The following is a 21,825-nucleotide window of genomic DNA, read 5'->3' on the forward strand; positions in this document are numbered from 1 at the left end:
AGAGTTTTTAGGACCAATTTGTAATGTGACAGCAACGTGTTCCCTCATAAATCATCAGCTCTGTTCTCTGTGGAGAACCTTCAGTGTTTAGATATTCAGAGACAGCTTCCTTCCCTTACCATAAGCTTTCTTTATTCAGTGTCAATGTTGAGTAGTTTTTCCAGACTTATAGAAGCTTCTCCAAAAGGGCATATTCTAAAAGCCAGGAAGCAACTTCCTAATACAACTTAACACCTCCACAGATCCTACTTCCAAATTAATCATCTGTTCTGGGGGCAGCAGATGGAAAATAATATTCCTCAGTACATGGCTCTAATGAGAACTGGAGGACCCGTGTTGACTGCTGAGTCTACAAGAAGCCCTGTGAAGTTTTTGGACTGAATAAAGATGGAACATTGACATTTACTGCAAGCAGAAGAAATTCCCCCCTTTCCCTTCTTCCCCTCACACCCTTGGCTCTGATGTTTTGGACCTTTGAGAAAGACTGGCCAAACTATTTTGGCCTCTTAGGTCTTGCTCTCTTTCTTTCTCACATGTACCTTTCCCCTCCTGATGTTCTCACCGACTTTTTTTAGGCTTGTCTGGTGGAGAAGTAAAACTTATTCTTCAGCAATAGCACTGAGGCATAAGCTACTGATAGAGATAGACAATAACAATGTACTAATTTCTCTTAAAATAGATCAACCCTCTTTCTAAATCTCTTCATTAACTACGTTCTCACCAATCTCCCTTCCTCCCTGGTCAGAAGCATAATGCTTCTAAGGCTTCCCGCTGTCCCCTTTTTTTCCTGCACTTCCCCCTAGCGCAGGCTGCTCCCGCTATAAGCTGTCTCTTCAATAAGAGCATTTTTATTTTTGGTGTGGCAGGAACTTCATCCCGACCTAGTTCATGCAGTGTACTTTTGCTTCTTTTTTTCCTTGGACTATTTGTTGCTGTAGCTTATCACATGTGCTCTGCTCCCCTTCTGCTCCAGCTTCAAAGCACTCCAGATTTTTTTGATTTGCCTCTCCTACGGCTCCAAGACTCTGAGTGATACAGAGAACCTCCTACAGCCAGAAAGCAACTGTGATTTTTAGCAATGATGTTTGCTATAACTATTTAAAGCACACTTAAGAAGATACATAATAAGTAGGTTTGAGGAAAGTGGTAGCAATCCACCCACTACCTTCCTTTTAGCTAACCCTTTAATTAAATATTAAAGATATGGTTCTCAGGAAGATTTAAAATAACCCACTGACAGAAAAAAAAAGAGACAGGTTGAAAAACAGCAGAGAAAGAAATATTCCCTCTCCCCTCACCCCAGGATTTACCACACCTTCACGTTGCTTTTAACAGCATTTTACTGTGCAGACGAGGGCAGAGCTTTTCAGAAGGGAAATAACAAACCCCATGCTTTCCAGCGCTATATGTCCCTCTACATGTTTTCAGGAACTCCCACTAGGGATTGCAAATTATTCGATGCCAAACTAAACATACCAGTTTTCTCTTTCCTAACAGATAGCAAAAAGTGTTCATAAAAAGGAGTAACTACGTGATTTGAAATGCTGTCCCTCTCTCAAAGGATACATTCTGCTGCTGGATGCACTAAAGTGACAGCCTGAAAGGGAAAGTATATACACACTGAATTGCAGCATTGTCTCAGAGCATACAACAGGGTAGGATAAATCACACCAAGATCTGTGCTTTTATGGTAAAAAGCATTTCGTCATAACCGAGATAAGGCACACCAGGAAGGTATCAGAAATGGTCTCAGGCGAAAGAAGAGACGGATGAAGGAGATGAGGGAAAAGCGTGAGAAACTAGCTATGTTCACAAGACTGAGTGGCTCTGACCTGAATAGCTGTTTCGCTGCAAGCTGAACATTTTTCTCTTCATCTAGCTGACAAACAACTAGATGGGCAAAGCAGATAAACCGAGCAGTGTTCGTACCACTGCTGTGTGAAAATCTGCTCCGCTACTTCTTCATTTGTGCTCTGGTTCCTTCGTTCTTCATTACTCTTTGGTCTTCTCTGTTGTGTGTTGTTGTAAATCAAACTCTAAACCCCTGACCTGTCTGCATGGTCTCCAAACATCTAGAAACTGGTCAGCCACTTTGATGTAGTCTTGACTTAGAGAGATAATGGAAAGTGTTTTCAAGCACACGCTTTTTCCCCCACCAAATTAGATTCTTACAAATGGCACTGTCCTGCCAGAATTAACATACTGCTACAACAGATACATGTATAGGATTTCACAGTAGGAAATCTATGTCTTTGAACACAAAAGTTGGCCAAAATGATGGAATCCTTGAGGCAACGAAAACGATACTGGTGATTTTATTCAGCATGTGTCCAATACGATTTTCCATTTGGAATCCACATTTTTTTAATGCTTTCCTTATACCATTTAAACATTACCTTCAGCTTTTATGGAGTCTCTTAGAAAGTTTTTCCATTTGTTTACCAGAAAACTTAAATCTTAATGATTAAATAATAGGACATTTATATACATCAGTGGGTTTTCTCAGATACTGGGCTCTAAGTACATACAATGTCTATTGAGTAAAAAGAGAAAAGAAAAATCCAGTCATGCAAATCATCTTACAAACCATGTTTCATTTGCTTTGAAAATTTTTTTACTCTGTTACTGGCATATCATTTCAAAATTAAGCAGATAATTTTTTAAGGTTGCTTTGTCCGTTTCCACTTGTTTGTTTTGCCGTTTTGAAGAACTGAGGGGCCACATGCGACTGCAGAAGGTACTGGCAGGGTAATAATGCTTCTGCTACCACCAACCACTTCAAGCCCTGGCATGGATGTGTTTAAAAAACCACCTAACCTTCAGCTAACTGCACTGGTTTATTTCTGAACAGCACATCACAATATCAGCATAGATAGCACATTGTAACCGGTTGGGTGATTCCACTTAATAATTTGTCAACACTAGGACCTTTCATCATTTTAATTCCGGTTTCATTTATGAATTAAAGGTCATATATAGAGCACAAATGAGGTCTAAATTTAGTCACAGCAGACCACAGTTCCACATAAAGACAAATCTTCAAGTTATGTTGACCTGCTAGGAGACAAAGATAAACAGCACAGCAAACATGTACCTGCAATGCACTGCTTCCCTATTAAATATTAACTGTTTCATTTACATTTAAATGAACTGAGCAGTAATGGATGGACTTTCCAGTACTGCTGTTTGGTGCTGCTGTCATGGAAAGAAGCTGAAGACAATGTGGGCTGTATGGGGGCAAATGATGCAATCTCAACATCCGCTCAAGTGACTTCAATGACGACCATTCTCCAGTCTTGAAATATAATCCTAAACAGCATCTCTTTTTTCCTCTCCCTCTGTAAACACATCTGTTCATAAATAACTTAGATGTCTCCTTGACATTCATGGTATGTAACTGAAGCTGAAGTAGAAAAGGATGGGCGGTGTACAGCACTGAGGAGATGTCACAGTACTTTTGTTCAGCATTTTTGTCAAGTGCAGGTTGCTGACATCAGCCATCAGAGACGGGCGGAGTGACCCACCCATACTTTTCATGGGTCTTCACCAAACTCTTAAATGTTGCTTCAGCTTCCTTTCGACTGAACGACTTTTTTGATTTGCCAGCTTTTCTGCAGATACGGCCCTGCACCAAACAAAAAAAAGAAAACCTTCATTAAGCATGTGAATATATGCAGCTGGAAACCGCAGCTTAAGTTTTCAACACCTCCAGCCACCAGGTATTCCCTTGCAGATACCAGAAAGCACCGTTCCCAAACTGAGGCGGACAAAGATGCTATCAGAGATGATTAAAAATGGTAACGGAGTAAGGGGAAAAAAAAAAACAACACAGACAGACAGACATCTGGACAGACAGAGATGGGCTGCTTCTCCGCTGTGAACCCCTGTGCTGGCAGGCTGCCCCGCATGCAGCAGCACCCCACTGCTGCCCCTGGGCTCGCTGTTCTTCTCACACCTGCTCAAACCAATGCAGGGATGTCTGCCTTGCAGTGCTTTGCGTGCAAACCCTCACACATACTACCTCATGAGGTCAGAGGGGCAGCCCTAAGCAGGCAGGGACCCTTTGCAATGCGGGGCCCCGTGGCCCTTCCCAGCCACAGGAGAGGAAGGGGCTCGCCTGGTGCTAAAGGAGAACGGCACTACAAAATACATCCTTCCCACCAAGCACGTCTCATTTTTCTTCCTCTCCTCTGAACTGTCAGAAATGAATAGCCCTGGCACATCCTAAAAGCACCTCAAAACATGCTTGCTTCCAACCTGCATAAGAAAAATCTAGCTTGTTTACTACCCCCTTGTGACAAGCTGGCTTGACAATACTTGAAAATATACGCACCTAAATATATTGCACCTCTATTACTTTGCCATTAAATATTACCTCCAAACGAACATCAGTATATAATTTCAAATCCCCACTTGGCAACATAGACATTTAGTGAGTTATTAATAGCCCACCTTAGTTTGCACATTGGTCCATGTCAATTACCACGTAACAGAAGACACAAGGAAGAAATACAGATGCAGACTTATTCCATTCTGCAGCACTAATACTCCTTACAGTATTTCTGCCTATTAGGTTTGCCGTAAAACAGACGTTCAATAAAATTACGAGTGCAATAACTTTTGTAACTTTTTGATAGACTGCACTTTGTTGTAGTAAACGGTATTTCATGAGCAGACACCACAGTACCATGTTACAATTATTAAGAACCAAGTTAGCACCTTCTGATTTTTTGCACTCTTTTGCTCAAAAGGATGCATCAGGTCACACTTTTTGCTTCCTGTATTTTGATGCCAATTTGGAATTCAAAATGAAAATTGTCATTCTTAATTACATGCAACATTTAATCCTGAGAAAATAATTTCCTATGTTGAGAAAAAAATAAAAAAAAACCAACAAACTCTGTCCTCAGAGTAACAAAGTTATTTTTACACAGTAAAATGAGTAAGATTCCCCTGCAGTGTGGACAAATCATCTCATTGTAGAAAGCTGTCACAATATTGCACAGATATGCTTTTGTGTTCAGCACCACTATTATTGTAACAAAACTAGACATGGGACATAAAAAAGCTGGGTTTTATTCCTATTTTAAAAAGTCCCCTTTCTGTGTGGTTTGACTTCTCTTTCAGAGAATTTAAGATTAAGAGTGGCCTTTAATTCCACGCTCCATTTATTCGAGCCGCCCTTGGTTTTCTCAAAAATAGCTATTTTATCTTGTGACGCCTTTTCTCCCTTTTCTTCCTATTCCCCACTTATAAACTGTGAGCATATTTTCAGCATAATTTCTCTTTAAATATTCTTGTACTAGACTTGTTGTCTTGAACAGTAAGACAACTTCGCTATCCCCATACTAATCTGGCAATTAGTATTTCACAAATAAGGATGGTCTGAAGGGTACTCATTTGACCCTGAAAAGAAGTTTTCTTAGAAAGTGATCCTTTTAAATTTTGATGAAATGAATAATTAAATAAAACTTGGTAACATATTCAAAATCTCCAATGAGTGCTACTTCTAATGTTGCTTGTTCCTGGAAAATTGCTGTTCCTGTTGGATGCTGCACACAAACTGCATCCCCATTGAATAATTAAATTCTATATCCTGCAATAGTATTCCTGTTATTACAAAGCATGTTTTCTATTTTCTTCCTAGTCCATGCTTCTGTTGGAAGCATACTTAGAGAAATATAGGAAAAGATAAAGCAAAGTGCAACAGAAGATGAAATCAGCACAGGAAATTACATCCTCAAATTTCACCAATGGAATACTTTTGAATGTAAATATAAATATAAACCTGCTCTACTACTTAGTTTATGGACTAGGTCCATTTGCCATCTCTTGTCTTACATACAAGATTTTTTGGCTTTTATACCTTTCTGAATTGTCTGCATAACACCTAGCACAGGATGATCTATGTCTTCCTCAGTTTTATCAAAATATTAATACTTCTCTGTACCTAGATATAGGATCCTTGCATTCAGAACAGCTACCACTCACATTCAGTGTCTTGCTGCTTTGAAATAAGGAAAGAAAGAATTCTTTGGTGTTAGAATAACACAGTGAATATCATACCACCCAAAATGTTACTGGAGTTACAACAGATGGAGCATTGCTCCAAGAATTTGTTCTCATACTTATTAGCAATGTAACAGGTACCATATGCAGATTGTATATAAACTGTGCCATCAAAGACCACCTAATTCTACTAGATGCAGTCTACTTATTTCTATATATTTATACAGGAACTGTAAGTGGTATTGCTAGCACTGTCTCTTATTAACCAATACCCTGCCAGGTGTTTATAATTTGGATAAAATTTAACCTTGTGGATTGAAAGTCTCCATTTCTGGTGCCTCAAATTAATTGAGATAAAAAGAAGGAAGGATGAAATTTCAGTCAAAACAATTCAGGTGATTTCAAGTCAACACTATAGTGACATCAACTGTGCTAACAAATTATAGCTTTTTGCCATTCTCACAAAACTATTCCCAAGTTTAACCTAAAATGGCATTCTGTGCAGTTATAAAATAGTGTCAAACAACCATTTTAATGGGTGCTGTTACCAGCCATGACTAGAGTTTGTTTTCAGACTGCTACTAATACATATAGTCATTTTAACTCTGGTCAGGAGACCACGAGCTGCTGTGTATTGTAAATATGAAAAATATGGTAAATACAGTATGCCAATACAACACTGGCCATAGGTTAATTGCACACAACTGCATATTGACTAATTTCCAAACCATTCATGTCACTACTGTCGTGGCAAGACACACAGAACATTTGCACACCAATGTTTTGATGTGTCCAGCACCAAATCAAGAAAAGGCATCAATCCGGTATCTGAACAAGATGAGCGCATTCCACAAAAGATTTAAAACAACAGAGAAAACCCAAGAAATCCTTTCATAAAGATATTAATTTTGACTTTAGCTCTGAGTAGTCGCACCAGGAGCTTATTTAAATGCTTGCAATACTTTCAGACATGCATAGGGAGCTTTTCATAAAGGGATAACTGAAAACCTAATTAAAATAAAGAATTTAAGAGAACATTTCAGATTTTGCCATCTGCTGTAACTTCATGTGCTTACCAAGATATAATTTTAACAAGCTAGAAACATATGAAAGGTGGAAGTAATGACACAGCATCCAACTGGTTTACACAGCCATGCTGAAATGCGGGAGGACATGTGCTGCACTGAGCCTCTTTATAACTTCTGCTCCTACAGTGCCTAGTTTTGAATGTCACCCGTCCACACTTTGCCCAAACTCATGAATTTTGTGACTAAACAGCTGGTAAGGTTCCAGTCTATAAGCTGGTAACTGCCAGGTGCTGCAGGCCACCTTCTCAGGACCCTGGCCATACTGAGGGACTGCTCCCTCCATCCATATTCAGCAAAAGACCTGAGGTAGGCCTCACATATGGCTTGGCAACCAGATTTAGAGACCAACATGGGCAAATCTTGGAGCTTTTCTACTTCTCAGTGATGCTGCGGTAGCCTCCGTGTTTTCGACAGCCATCAACTCCTCAGCACGTCCTCTCCTCGAGAACACACTGTGACACCGACACGCATCCATCCTCAGCAATATTGAACTCAACATCAAATAGCTCAGCACCGTTATCAGGAACGTGCTGCATCTTTCCTTATCCGACAACATCATGTCACAAAGTGGTCTGCAGACAGATTTAAGTCCTGTACAGAGATGCCGAAAATGAAGCCTGAAGTTCTTTAGCCCTGGAACCTACCTCAAGCATCTATCTGCCCACATCTTGCCTTTGTGCCACGACAAACAGTCCTTGCGTTTCTTTTTTCTCAGGATGGGCTCAAGGGGATTCCCTTGGCAGCGATGAAGGGATTTATCTCTCTCATCAAACCAGTTATGGTAGCTCCTAGATCAAAACCCGACAGCTCTGGCACAGTGCACAGAGCCAGGTGTTCTTCCACTTCATATCACTTTCGGTGCTATCTGAAAGGACAGAACTACAGGCTGGTGACCGGCCCCTCACAGGATCATACTATGACAGAGCTGGTGGCTGCAAGGGACCTCTGGAGGTCTCCAGGTCCCTCTCCAGTTACTTGGAGCTGGATGGCCAACACAGGTCAGTGCAGCTGTGGCACTGCACAGCCAGCTCCTGAATCTTTCAAGGATGGAGATTTCACTCCATCCTGCCCTGCTGAAGGGTCCCGGTGTTACTGGGCCCCAGATTTTCAGAGATTCTTCATATGCAGCCCTCAGCCCTTATATAAATGAGGTTATTCTGAAAACGGCCTAAACCCCTGTGCTACTCCTCCCTGAGGTGCCACAGCAAACACTTCAGGCACATCCAGACTTTTTTTTTTTTTTTTCTGGCCTGGTTAACAAGAAGTTTATTCATCACAAACAGTACACGCCTAATAGACTCAGAAGCAGACAGGCCTTCATATTGTTAGCACCAGTCTTATCACAAACACCTCAGCCCTTCTCAGCCCTTCATTAATCCTGGATACGGCAAATAACTCATGACTAGTCTTCCAGGGTGAAACCATACCTGCCTTCTGCACATGGGGCTAAACATGGTCTGCGTGTTCAAGTCAGCAAAAGGGTGCATGGGCAAAATTTAATTTTCTCCCTTCACCTCCTGAAGGGCTGTGCCATGCCACAGCTTTTCCATGCCCAGAAAGAAGCAGGCTGTAGTGACCTACTTCTAGGTAAATGTTGAGAGACAGAAAATGAGCAGAGGTTTAGACAAGTACTCAAAAGGCTGTGGGAAGTTACTGTGCCTCACAGTGCATCTGTGGTGATCCCTCCAAGGACAGGAACGATGTGCCCACATCCCAGGTCTGTTGTCTCACTGTTGTTCACAGACAATGCAAAAACACAAGTTTTTCAGAGAGCTGAAGCACAGCGTGAGGCTCTGGCAGGTAACGTGTTCCACTGATGTGCCTGTGACTAATGGCCTTGGGCCTCAACTGTGCAAAGCCATGTATTGTGCAAACACAGTCAAGTCTTTTCAGATAAGTAACAGAAGAATACAATGCTCAGGTCTGAATCAGACCTATTCTAGAATAATTAAGCAAGTTCTCAGAGAAAAACATTTCTGCTGGCTTTAGAGAAGCATTCAAAAGCAAAAAAATGCTAAAGTGAGTTACCGTCACATTCTCAGAGCCATGACTGCAGTGTGCCGTAACATCATTGTTAAGAATGCAATATACACACTTATATGGGTTTATATATATGTGTATATGGGGTTTATTTTTTTTTCTTTATATATTGATGAGGCACAGTTAATTGTGTCTCAGAAACTGCATAGCATTTATACCGCACGGTGGATAAGTACTACCTATAGCTAAAAAAAAGCAGTACTGAAAATGATGCAGATAAATATTGTTAATGTCGCAGTATAAGTGAATTAAAAATGTACCGTTTTCCCTCAAATGTGTAATTTCTGAAGCAGTATCTCCTTGTCTTTTTTAATCTCCTTTTTATGAATAATCCATACGAAGAAGTGGAAACTCAGCAAGTTCCAGCTTTAAAGCATTCTGTAAACTGCTCCTTTTGGGAATGTGACTGTTCTTTGACAAGGAAAAAGAATTGTGTGTTCCAGCTGAGTAATTATTAACACTCACTTGTCTGGTGCAAGTAGTTTTTAATCAATGTGAGAACACCTACAGCCCTAATCCCTGTTGGACTGCTACAGAGCACTGTGCCGCTCCTCCCTGTCTTTCCCTGAAGCCAGCACAGTCAGCAGCATGGTTTCAGTACAGCTGAGGGTTAAAAAACTTTGTTTGTGCATCTTAGGGATGGGACAAACTCCTTTAGCAAAAGAACAAGAAAACCTTGACATCCTACCACGTTTGTGGAACATGCCTCCAGCCACAAAGTCACAATGTGAGCAGAATCAGGCTAATGGTGGGCTTCCATTAAGAGAAAGCCCTGCCATCACACAGTACCTGCTAGACTAGATGGAGAAGGGTCATTTTCTATGTCAGTTTTCTGCTGAGCTCCCTGTGCTATCAGGTACAAGCACAGTTACTGAGTGTCTGGTCCAAGCCACAAAGCTGGAACCGTGACAGCCCCTCTTTGGATTAGCCCACAACATGAAACATAAGTTACCCAAGTTGAACGCTGCCACGGCTGCAAAGGAAAGCAACTTGAAACAGAGCAAGGCAAAGCAAAGCAAAGCATCCTTTATGACAGGTGCTACAGACAAGGGAAACACAACCCAGGCAGCAATGTCTATCTCCACATTTCCCAAAGTTTCACCACACCAAAAAATAAAATTAAAATAAAAGTAAAATAAATTTAAAATTTAAAAAGTAAAAATCTGGCTACCCATGGGAAAATTTAACTGATATAAGACAAAGTTCGGCAGGCTCAGTGCCACAAGCTGGTGTGCTTTTTCTTCTGCTATTTATGCAAACGTGTCCATCTCTTGACTGTGATATGTTTCATACTGATGCACATGGACATCTTAGTCATAGAGCTCCCTTTCTTAAAGCACTTGCTTTAAGCATGTATCCTCATATCACCTTTGAAAAAAAAAGATTATCTGTACTTCACAAGTGGAAAAGAAGACTACAGAGAAGATATATGACTTGCCCATGGCTGCACCCGAAGTCAGCAGCAAACCCTGGATGCTAGGTTTGGATCACCACTCCCCCGCTTAAGTGCTATAATTAGGAATTGAAATTACTAGCTTTTTTTTTTTCCCCACATAACTATAAAACACTTCAATCCTGAGTATGTTTTATAGAAATACTTAATTTTGTCAAAATAATAGAAACTTTGACATTTATAGAAATGTATGGAAAATTTGACAAAATTAATTAACATCAATTTCCTCTTCTTTGTGATGCTTTTTTTTTTTTATGGGCACACATTCAAGAAATAAGCTCTAAATTTCTTACTGCAACTGTCATCTTGTTACCATTTATAACACAAACCTAGAAACAGGAGAAACATCTAGTCGTTCTACAGCTCATAAAACCTAACTATGAGAAACATCTGAGCTCCAGGCTATTTCACAATGCAGGCTTACTCTTCCTTCCTCACGTTTATTTTCACTTGTCTTTGCATACAGATTTGGGATTGTTACTGATTTGTAACTCTACCAAGGAGTCACTGCAGAAGCCCTGAGGTTTCTGAAGAGCCCGTGCAGAAGAGAGTGAAATCAATGAGGATCCTCAATTTTAACAACACTTGCAAAATCATATAGTAGATAAAAAAAGCATTTTCCAAGGGCTGACTCTGCATGTGCAGGAGGAAGGCATGTGGCACGCATCCATCAGACACAGCTGAATACAAGCATGCCTGATGCACCGTTCCTCAGCTTGGTTTTGAACTGGAATGGGGCAAACTAGACTGGCACCTTGATCCTATTTCAGGACAGGAACCACTGGGGTATCTTAAGTATGGTGCCTGCTTACCTGCTTTGTGCACACCAATAAACAACACAAATTTATGTTCATCAGAACATGCACCTTTCTCCCTAACTTACGCTTTTATGCACTGTCCCATGCAGCTTGTCCTGTAACTCCCCAAACCTATTCAATTACCACCATTTTCAGCCAGAGTTAAAGACTGCCGTGAGGAGCATTCAGCACCCTCTAGAAACAAGTCTGCAGCATATGGCTGAACCAGGTGTCAGGGTAGCCCTGAGCCTCACACTTCTCAATAGTACGACGGTACTCAACAGAAACCTGGCATTCAATTTACAAGTCAGACGACTGGAGCCCGCACGCATTAAATTTAACATGTATTTTGAGCCATTCAGACAGCATAATCACTACAGCCTCTGAAGTTCTCCCTGTTTAACTGCAGAGTAATTGCACCTGGCAATCCTTCCATCCTCACATCCCCCCCGGTGCCTAATGTCAGCGTTACCTTTCTTGACAATTGCAGAAGATAATTTGTAAACTGGAAACTGAATGTGAAGGACTGAATATGTCAAGGAAAGAGATATTCAGTCTCTCATCAGCCCAAAGCAGCTGAGACAGGAAAAAAGAAATGCTGCTACTATTAAGTCATTTAACCAATGTCCCACTTTGTGGCAACAGATGCCCACCCAGGGGACATGCCTTGGATCTCGCCTGACAATAAGACTCCCACTGTATGAGGACCAGAACTGTAGTGGAGTTACAGATCTTTGATCTGGAAGTCTCCGGTCATGCATGGAAATCGCTGGGCACTCTGTATATGCTGGGAAATCTGCATATTTTCAAGCCTAGCCTGTATAATGAAGAGTAAATCTTCCTCACAACAGAAAGTAGGTTGCTTTGGTTAATCCTCTATGAGAACACCATGTCACCCCTCGGGGACTAGGCTTTCTGCATTTGAAAAAACATGATTCTTACACAAAGATTTGACAAAATGCACAAATGTTACAGTTCACTCTATTTGAACACTTTCACTGAAGAAAATGAGGCCTTCTACAGCTCAAGGAAGAATTTTACTCTTTTGAGCAAATTCAATTTTGTTATGATCCAAAGAGGCAATTCTTTTAAGTTCTGATTTAGGAGATCAGCCAAGTATTGCAAGGAAGAATTAGTCCCACTTGCCATAAAAGCACATTTTAAGATAAGTAGTTTGTTTCAATTCAGCAGTTTTACTTATTTGTTGACTATGTTAACATTAAGGATGATAGCTGCATGTATTTTAAAAGCTCTAAAATTTTTCCTTTCTACGCTTTCAAGGGGTAAAACGGAGATTATGTTCCTTCTGCTTTTTAAAAGAATTAAAGCAACCTCCTACTTCAACGAGTTGGAATCCCTGTGTCTTCATTCCTCTCAGTAGAATATATTTGCATAATAATAGAGTCTATAGTCAGAACTGCAATATATCAGAGAACACATGAACAATGTTTTTTCCAGCCCATTCATCATTCCCAGCACCTCAACATGGCAAATATGTATGTTCCCGCTTAGACTTCAGCTTGAAAATCTAGATTTCTCAATTGCAATTAAAGAGAAATCTTAGAAGGCCAATATATTTGATTTTTCTCTGTACTAAACAATATTCTTTGTTAGCTCTTAAGCCCAACATTTATACCTTTTCATGGGGAACAAGCCCCACAAAACCTTCTTTGTCTCCTCTGTAATCTTTGTACATGAGTCAATGTGTTTTTAGTCATGGACCTAAAGCAACATTTCTTCCCCTGATAATAACTGGCATCGTTTGCTCAGGCCATAAATCGAAAGCTAAAAGCAAGCCAGATTTATTTTTTAAGGCCCTAACATGGGGGCCTTATGGACCTAAACAATTTAGAGACCATTGAGTTCTCTATACCTTTCTGCAGCATTTGAGATTAGCTGATTTATTCATGGCTACAGTCCTCAAACTGAGTATCTGGAGTAGGAAAGCTCATGGATTTGCAGTTAATTTCTGCTATATATAAATGAAAGACCTGCAGCCTGCTGACCTCCGGGAGACCATGCAATGTCCCATCTGCTATCTCCTCACTCATACTTTTGTTTGAAAGGATGAAGAGGGACTAATTTAGTCTATGCTTAACAGCTATGATCTGTATTTCTTTTTCATAAAATAAGCCCATTTCTCCTGTTTCAATTTGCTAGAAGCCAGATGTGATACTAGTATTTTTAAAATGGAAATGCAGATCAGCCTAGATTTTGTACAAAGCACATCTCTCTTGAAGCAAACAGAGGCTTACACTGAGGTATTTCCAACGTTACAATGCAAGTGACGAAAGCACTATGCACAAATAAAAACCATTTATTTGATTTCACGAAATTTTGCTATAGGCATTAAATCTTAATCACAAAATATGTTTTGACTTTGATTTAAACCATTATATATATAGAATCCCACACCAGCAAGGGTACTCATGACTAGGGGTTCCCCATTCCTACTTTAGTACTTCCTGACAAATACATGTATGTTTTTTCTATTCACAGGAAGGATGAGGGCATATTTTCCTCAACACAAAGAACTTTTTCCATAAGATAATCCGCAGAGTCGTCAGTCACCTGACAGCTACCGCTGGCTGGTAGTCCTGTTCTCAGCCTCCACTGAGAGAATGAGGAACTCATAAAAAGGAGGACAAGGCAGCTACTGATCAGTTGCTAGCCTAGGCCCAAAGTCCTCAAGGCATCATATATATCTGTGTTAGTTGTTCTCAAAAAAAAGTGAGCAATTCATGATATACTATTTCAACAGCACACTTAGATGTATGCTCTTTTAAGCTTCTACTAAGCCAATGTCCAATTGTCCCTCTCTAGAGAGAAACAACATGGACTTATCTTGTTTTTCCAACTGCCTGCTAACACCACCCATGCTGCGGTATCTTTTTCTTCCAAATATAAAGTGCGAGTGTTTGGTTTAGTGTATTAAGGGACTGAAAATCCTCTTCCACTTCAGAGCAAAGTCTGTTTTTCATTTGGGACCATATCATCTGCCGTGTCTCCGAATGTGGGGCTGTTCCCTCAGAGCCTGATGCGGGCCTCAGCCACATGCATCACAACCAACCTCCCACTTCTTCACCACTCTCATATGACGGGCGCTGCTCCCACTGCCTTCACCCAGCCACTGATGTAGTCAGTGTGATCATGGCAATGGTATTGTTATCAGGAAACCGATGCTTTCTTAAGCCCCCCTCTTAAATACCAAACTGGTAATACACAGCTTTAAAGCACGCTGCTGCAGGGGCATTGCGCAGAGCAGGCAGATCCCATAGCCCATGTGAGCAGGTAGACACGGTGGTGCTGAACAGCTGCCTCCAGAACAACAAGCAGCTGACATTCAAATTATTTCCTCAGCATCACCCCAGGTGAGCATTTCCTCAGGTGAAAACCCAGCTCAGCAGTGGCCGATGGCCGCCTTGCCATGGGTGGAAATGGGCCGAGTTTCTGGCCATGATGGTGGAAACCAGTGAGCAGCACGTCACCCCCTCGAAACCAAGGCTGAAGTTGAGATAAGGGCAACACCGAGTTTGTAAAATATGATTCTGGATTCCAGACAGATAAAGAGTCTTAGGCCTTTGATGTACTGAGAATTCCCCTCAAGATACTGACTAGGGCTGTGTGAATAATTGACTTTTTCAGCTGAATAGCTGAAGCAACCAACCAAACAAACCCCAACTTGTTTGTTAATTAACATTTTTTTCTCCCTTGAAAACTGAAAAAAAAAAAAAAAAGAAGGAAAAGCATAGTTTGGGGTTGCTGAATTGTTTCATTCAAACAGAAATTGTCTCTCTTTCATCTAAACTATTTTTTTTCCAGACAAAAGCCATCTAAAAAAGCAATACAAAGTTTCTGATAGGAAATAAGGGCATGGATAGAAACACAGAATATTTACTGAGCCAATGGGAGTATCTCTGTATCCCATGATGTAAGACAATTCTCAACCAAGGCCACCTGAGGTGTATTGGTTCCTGCTTGGGGAATTTGGAGAAACACCTATCCTACTTTAAAATCCTGGGAGACATGCCAGAGTCAAAATTCCTGCCCGGGTCTAGGAATTGGGACCTAATGCTTCAAGTAAAATGCTGCAAAGCAGCGGGGAAGTGCCACCTATTAACTTCTTTGTTGCGCACTTAAGTCTTCCTACAATCCTGAATCAGATGTTTCACTTGAGAAGTATCGAAATGAATTATCTCCATTTTTCTGTCGCTCTGCTAAAAGGTCCATGAAAGCCATTGAAAAACGTGAATTTGCCAAGTCTTGATTGCCCCAAAGTGTACTTTCAGTGTTAGCCTCATTAGCTTTTTGATCACTTTGTCAAAAAAATAGAAAAAAGGCTATATATATTCACAGGTCAACAAAATAATATCCCAAGAAGTGCTGCAGTTTCCTCCAAGGAACTAAAACCCAGCACAGATCAGCAACTCAGTAGTTAGCAATGGAAAACAGCACTGATAAGAAACAGTGAATGAAATCAACCACCTTAGTTTTATCATTCAAACTGTCAGAAGGATAAATGTAAGCTGCTGGAAAGTTCAGTCCTGCCTACTCACATCTGCGTTTGTATTACAGACACGCACTCTTGGATGTGTCACAGGCTCAAGTATTTACGATGATTTCATGCTAAATCACCGCCCTATGACTGGGTGACATTTCTCTTGAAGGTCCCCATTCCTCCATGCTCCTGGTGGGACCCACGCTGCAGAGCCGCCTCTGAGGACAGTTCCCCTGGACTGCAGCGTGAGCTGGGCTGCACCCTCCATCAGTTACCATTAATTTTAATTCAGAAATTAAACAATAACCCTGATTTAAGCCACTGCCATTTGTTCAGGAAAAGTCACTGCAGCCAGCGAGGCTACCCACAGCATGACAGAAGTTAGCCAAAACCAGCTCTGCAGCTCAAGGGAAATGCAGTACCCCTACTTCTGACATTTTTGCAGCTGTATTTTCATTTTAAAAAAATATTACAGTCCAAAGCATATTACCTTTAAAACACAAAATGAAATGGGGATCCGGGAGTGCCTGCTGTATTTTGAGCCATATTATGCAATTGAATCAAGATTACATAACCAGAGTGTGATTACAGAAATGTGGCTCCCATTACACAGAGCCTGGCTACGATTACAGAGTGGCAGCCCATCACAGATTACACATCTGTAACGAGAAATTAAATTTATTGTTAATATTACCTATTAACATTTCAGTTTAGAATGCAAGCACGCAGGCTTTGAAGCGCACATTATAGCTACTTAGCTACAAAGTTACTAGCAGCAATTTGTTTTAGACTTTTATTTTATCCCACAAGCATTCTCTTTTTTTATAATTAACATCTTAAACTTCAGGAGGAATGTTATTGAAACTCTTGTATATTACGTGTGCCTACTAATGGTGCACCCATAAACATCCTGTGTTATCAGAAACTACTATTACTTTGTGGAAAAACTCTTAAGGGGATTAGGCAAAAAATACAGGTTAAAAAGCTAAATATTAGTTACTTATCTAATAATTTAGTGGTTTTCTTTACTGAGTCATTTTATGATCTCAGTAAACCTTAACCTAAGCCTTCAACGCTGAATACTGCAGAAATGTGCTGAACTGTTAAAAGAAACAGACAGAATTTAGTATTGTCCTTCTAAATCCTTGTTTAAAATAATGACAAATATAATCACTATAATAAGATGGGTTACCACATTGCATGACGTGTTAAGAGTAGCTACAGAACTTCAGTATAGCTCTGCCTTAATGTAAATTAAGATATTTTTTTTTCTGGTAGGTGATTTTTATATCCCAAGGTGACCTAGGGAACTTGACCTATTCCTCTTCAAATGAAACGCAGAGAAAAATACTTCCTGATAAAAACAAAACAAAACAAAACAAAAAAAAGTGGTAGGCCCGAATGAAACAAGGGAGAAGGAAAACACACTTACAAATGAGTCCATTACATAACCAAATTTTCTGTGTTAAGGTAAACTGAGTCTTTACTCCTGCTCATGCAAGCAGTTCCACAGAAGCAAACAGGAGTAACCTTTTCAAACAAATGAATAACATGTTATTATTTACTCCTTTCCCCCATCCTCGCCGAGATAGGAATTTAAGAAGTTACTCAGCATCAGTCAGTGACAGATGAGGAGCTGTGCATGCCCACTGGGCTCAAGGGCATTCATGAAGTGAGCAGCAAAAAATCCACCCCGCCACAGCCATGTGTACACTGCCCACTACAATGACCACGAAGAAGGACGGGTTATGAGTTTCACCAGCAATATTTACCTACTTATTAAAAATGTCTTTATGAAATACTTCTAACGATATTCTGCAGGAGAGAAAGAAAATACAAATAAAACATGTTGATTCAGCTGGGAAGGAGGCGAGATCCTCTGCTGGGGGAACCAGGAACCTCCTCCAGAGGGGAGAGGAGAGCTGGCCAGATCTGTCCAGCTGCTGTCGCTGCAGAGACACCCCGAACTAGGTGGTCCTTCTGGGCAGGGGCATTTTAGGCTGGCACAACTCCACTACAGCAGCACCAGGTGTGACCTCCGGGGCCACTGCAGAGGACAGCAGTGGACAAAGAGCTGGGGGCAGCAGCTCTGGCATCACGCCCTGCACCAGCGGCCGGACTTCACCGAGGAGGCCAGCAAGCGTGGAGGCCATGAAGCATGAAGGCCAGCAAGTATGGAGGCCAGCAAGCATGGCCAAACAGCCGGAGAAGGGCAGGAGGTGGAGGACTCCAGTCCTGAGCCCCTCTTGCTTTGGGACCCTGTGCCTTGTCTCGGTGCCACATGCCAGCAGGCCAAGCAGAGGGGCAGGAGACACACAGGAGGGCATGATGCCTGCCTCTGCTCCTCGCCCCTCCGTGCTGCCCTGCACCTCTGCTATGCTGAGAAGGGCCCCGGGAGTGAATGATGCTCCCCTTCCTGCCCACCAGCAACACCAGTGCCTCGAGGGGAACCTCTCGCCTGGTCCCAGCCAAGGTTGGTCCCGCCACCCTTTGGGGTCGCCACCCTTAGGGTTGCGCAGACGCCCGCAACCCACACGCGCGGTGGGACCCACGTCCCCCCTACCTGCCCCTTGACCAGGCTGGCCGCGAACTGCCTCATGACGGCCTCCACCGTGTAGGCGCTGGACCAGCCGCGGGGGGTGAGCAGCTCCATGCAGATGGCTCCGCCGTCGAGGACGTAGCCGTTCTCCAGGCGCGGGCTCAGCACCCTCATGAAGGGCGGCGAGAAGGGGAAGTTGTCGGGGAAGGTGAGGTTGAGCAGGATGTACTCCGTGTTGGTCTCCTTCATGTCCTGCCACAGCACCGAGTCCTTGTCCACCTGGTGCAGCTTCACGTTCCAGTCGAAGAGGCTCTCGTCCACCAGCTCCACCGAGATGAAGCGGTCGCTCAGCCGGGCGATGTCCTGCAGCTCCTTCATCAGCCGCCGGCTCCGCACCTGCGTGCAGTGCTGCTGCCGGCCCGCGGGTGCCAAAGGGCCGGGCACCGACGGCGGCGCCACCGGCCCGGAGCCGGCCCCGGAGCCGGAGGAGCCGGAGCCCGAGCCGGAGCCGGAGCCGGAGCCGTGCCGGCCGCCCCCATGCTGCTGCTGCTGCTGCTGCTGCTGCTGGGCCGCCTCCTTGCCGGCCGGGGGCTCCTTGGCCGCCTCGCGGGGCTTCTCCCTGCCGCCCGCCTTCTTGTCCTTGCGGCCCCCGGGGCTGCTCTCGCTGCTGCTGCTGCTGCTGCCGCCGGCGGGGGGGGGGCCCTGCGGCTGCGGCTTGTTGCTGCTGTTCTTCTGGCCGCCCCGGCCCCGCAGCGAGGAGCCCTGCTGCCCGCTGCTGCCGCGGTGGTGGTGGTGGTGGTGGTGGTGGTGCTTGGGGTCCTCCGTGTCGCGGCTGTGCAGCCGAATCAGACCGATTTTCCGCAGCAGAGTGGCCATGTTGTGCGCGGCTCCCTTCTCCCTCCTCCCTCTTAATATTTTAATTTTTCTCTCCCTCTTTTTTTTTTTTCCCCCTTCGCCGAGGGAGGAGGCTCTTTATCCTCGAGGAGCCCCCGCCGGGCTGCCGGTGGCCGCGGGGAGGAGGAGGAGGATGAAGAAGAGGAGGAGGAGGGAAAGGGGGGGAGCACGGCGAGCCCCCGGTGCTGCAGGGGCGGCGGGCAGCGAGGCGCCGGCGCTGCCGCTTCGGGGCGGGGGGGAGGGGGGGGGCGTGCGGCCGCCGCTCCAACGCCGCCCTCCCCTCGCTACGCCGGGGGCATCACCACGGCAAAACGGGCGGAAAAAAATAAAAAAATAATAAAGATTAAATAAATACAGAGATGTATGAAGCAGAGAAGCGCCACGCACAGCCCGCCGGCGCAGGGCGGGCTCTCCCGCTGCCGCAGATGGCTCCCCCGGCACCTCCCGGCTCGCCCCCACCCCCGGCTCCCCCCTTTCCCCCCACCCCGGGGGCCGGTCCCCGCCGCGCCCCCTCCCGGCGCCTCCCCCCGGGCCGGGGAGGGCGGGGGCTCCGCGCCCCCCGCCCCTTTGTTCCGTGTCCCCCCCCGCTCCGGACACCCCCCGCTTGGCGGTGCCGCAGCCCCCGGTCCACGCGTGGTGCTGCCGCGGTGGCCGCGTGTGTGCCCGGTGCACGGCCGCGTGTGTGCCCGGTGCACGGCCAGCGTGGGTGTGCAGGGGCTGCGTGAGTGCGCCCACGCGTGTCCCCGCGCACCCGCTGGTTGTTGTGCGGGCGCGTTGCTCACCCCCACGCGTGTAAAGCACGTAAAGGCTGCGTGTTGTCAGATGTACACACCCGTACACGTCCTAACCCTACCTGTACTGCCCAGTGTGTGACCGTGGGTGTAGTGCCTACACACACGTGCATTGCTGTGCGTATGTCTCGTGTGCTGGTGGTGCACAGACCCCATCCCTCTGGTACCTCTGTCCATCCACCCAGGGCTGCCTGCAGCATGGGGGAGAAAAGACGATTCCCCAAGTGTGTCCCCACAGCCCTCAGAGACTGGAAAATACATTAAAAATGCACTGAATGCTTCTGATTAGGGAGTAGGCAAGGCCCAAAGTACAACTGTATCAATCATGCAGAGTATGTAAAGCAATGGGCAGTGTGTGCATGGAGCAGCACTTTATTCTACGGTATTTTTTCCAAGCAAACACATTCCCTTCTAGGAGTGCCCTCAAACCCCATCCATCCTCAATGGTTTTGAAGAGTTGCCTGCACTGGAAAAGGGCTGCTGCACTTCTGTAAAGAAGTCCAGGAGAAACCACTTGGGCTTCTTGAAAGATACTGCAGGACACACTACATTTTCATCAAAAACTGGGAAAACAACTTGCTTCCAATAATTGCCAGGGTCAGTTCATTTTTCAGCTTGTTTTCTCTTCCTTCTTGCTGTTACTCAGACCCCTTGCCTTTACCAGCGGGTCCACGTTCACCAGGTGACCACTCACCAGCAACTGTTACAGCAAATAAGATAAAAAACATCCAGTCTCCCCACCAGGCTCTACAGATGGACCCAAATGATAGATTTGCCTGATAATACCGTAGCTTAAAAATAATAATAAAAAAAATCTTGCTATTTTTAAAATCAAGATCCTAGAATTATATTTGTTTTTCAAATATAGCATTATTAAGGGCTCAAAATCTTATTAAAAACCTTTTTTTTTTTTTTTTTTTTTTTTTAAAAGGCTGTTCAAGATTTCATTTATTTTCTCAGTTTGTGCAATCTGCACAGAGTGTAGGAATAAGTATTTATTCATTTCAAAGTTTACCTAATAATGTAGCAGGAAGGCTTGCTGTATAAAATAGGTATTTGAAGAGATCACAGCAAATGTAATCTAAATTACGGGCCACATGCCATCAAGAAGGATGGGGAGGATGCACAGCATGACTCCATGGCCCTGGCAGGGTTGGCTGCATTGTGACACCATGGGGCTTGCAGGGTGGTGGCACTGCTCTGCAGCATCTTTGGGAGGGGATGGGGAAGCTGGAGGTGGAGACCCCCCTATCACTCCCAGAAAACCCTGTAGAGGAGGGTTAGGAGACATGGTGGAGCTGGCCTGCATGTGCTACCCGGTGCACCTCTCATTAATTACTCTGCTTTGAATGGAAGGAAGATGAAGAGCTGCAAGCTGGAAACGATGCCCCAGGAAGCATGTGTGGTTTCCAGCACTGGAAACCAGCTGCTGTCTCTTTTTTTTTTTTTTTTTTTTGCTCCTGCCGTTTGTGCTGTTGACCTGCTCAGTCCCAAAGCCTGTTAGTATGGCAACCCTTAGGATTGCTTTGGTCCTTGCCTGTGGAGGTACCTGGGGTCTGTTGCAGATGATGTTTGATAAATTTCCCCATCTGGGTAGATGTGCATGTGAAATATGGGTTGTTTCCTGGGAGGCCAGGTCCCAGAGAAGCTGGAGGTGGGTAGGCTGACTTGGCTAGTAATGTCCTGTCCACCTCATGTTGTTCTCCTACCATACTT

At 44.0% G+C, this 21,825-nt stretch overlaps 1 protein-coding gene across 1 annotated transcript; it reads right to left on the reverse strand.

The window, feature by feature from the left end:
- Window positions 1-2,329: 2,329 nt before the first annotated feature.
- Window positions 2,330-19,751, reverse strand: UBE2QL1 (ubiquitin conjugating enzyme E2 QL1). The gene is made up of 2 exons (XM_084281211.1): window positions 18,449-19,751; window positions 2,330-3,625 (listed from the first exon to the last, which is right to left on the reverse strand). The coding sequence occupies exons 1-2, from the start codon at window positions 19,298-19,300 to the stop codon at window positions 3,494-3,496; spliced, it is 984 nt and encodes a 327-aa protein (XP_084137337.1). The 5' UTR covers window positions 19,301-19,751; the 3' UTR covers window positions 2,330-3,493.
- Window positions 19,752-21,825: the final 2,074 nt, after the last annotated feature.

This window comes from Netta rufina, assembly GCF_964035555.1.
Source record: "Netta rufina genome assembly, chromosome: 2".
NCBI classification, from domain to species: domain Eukaryota; kingdom Metazoa; phylum Chordata; class Aves; order Anseriformes; family Anatidae; genus Netta; species Netta rufina.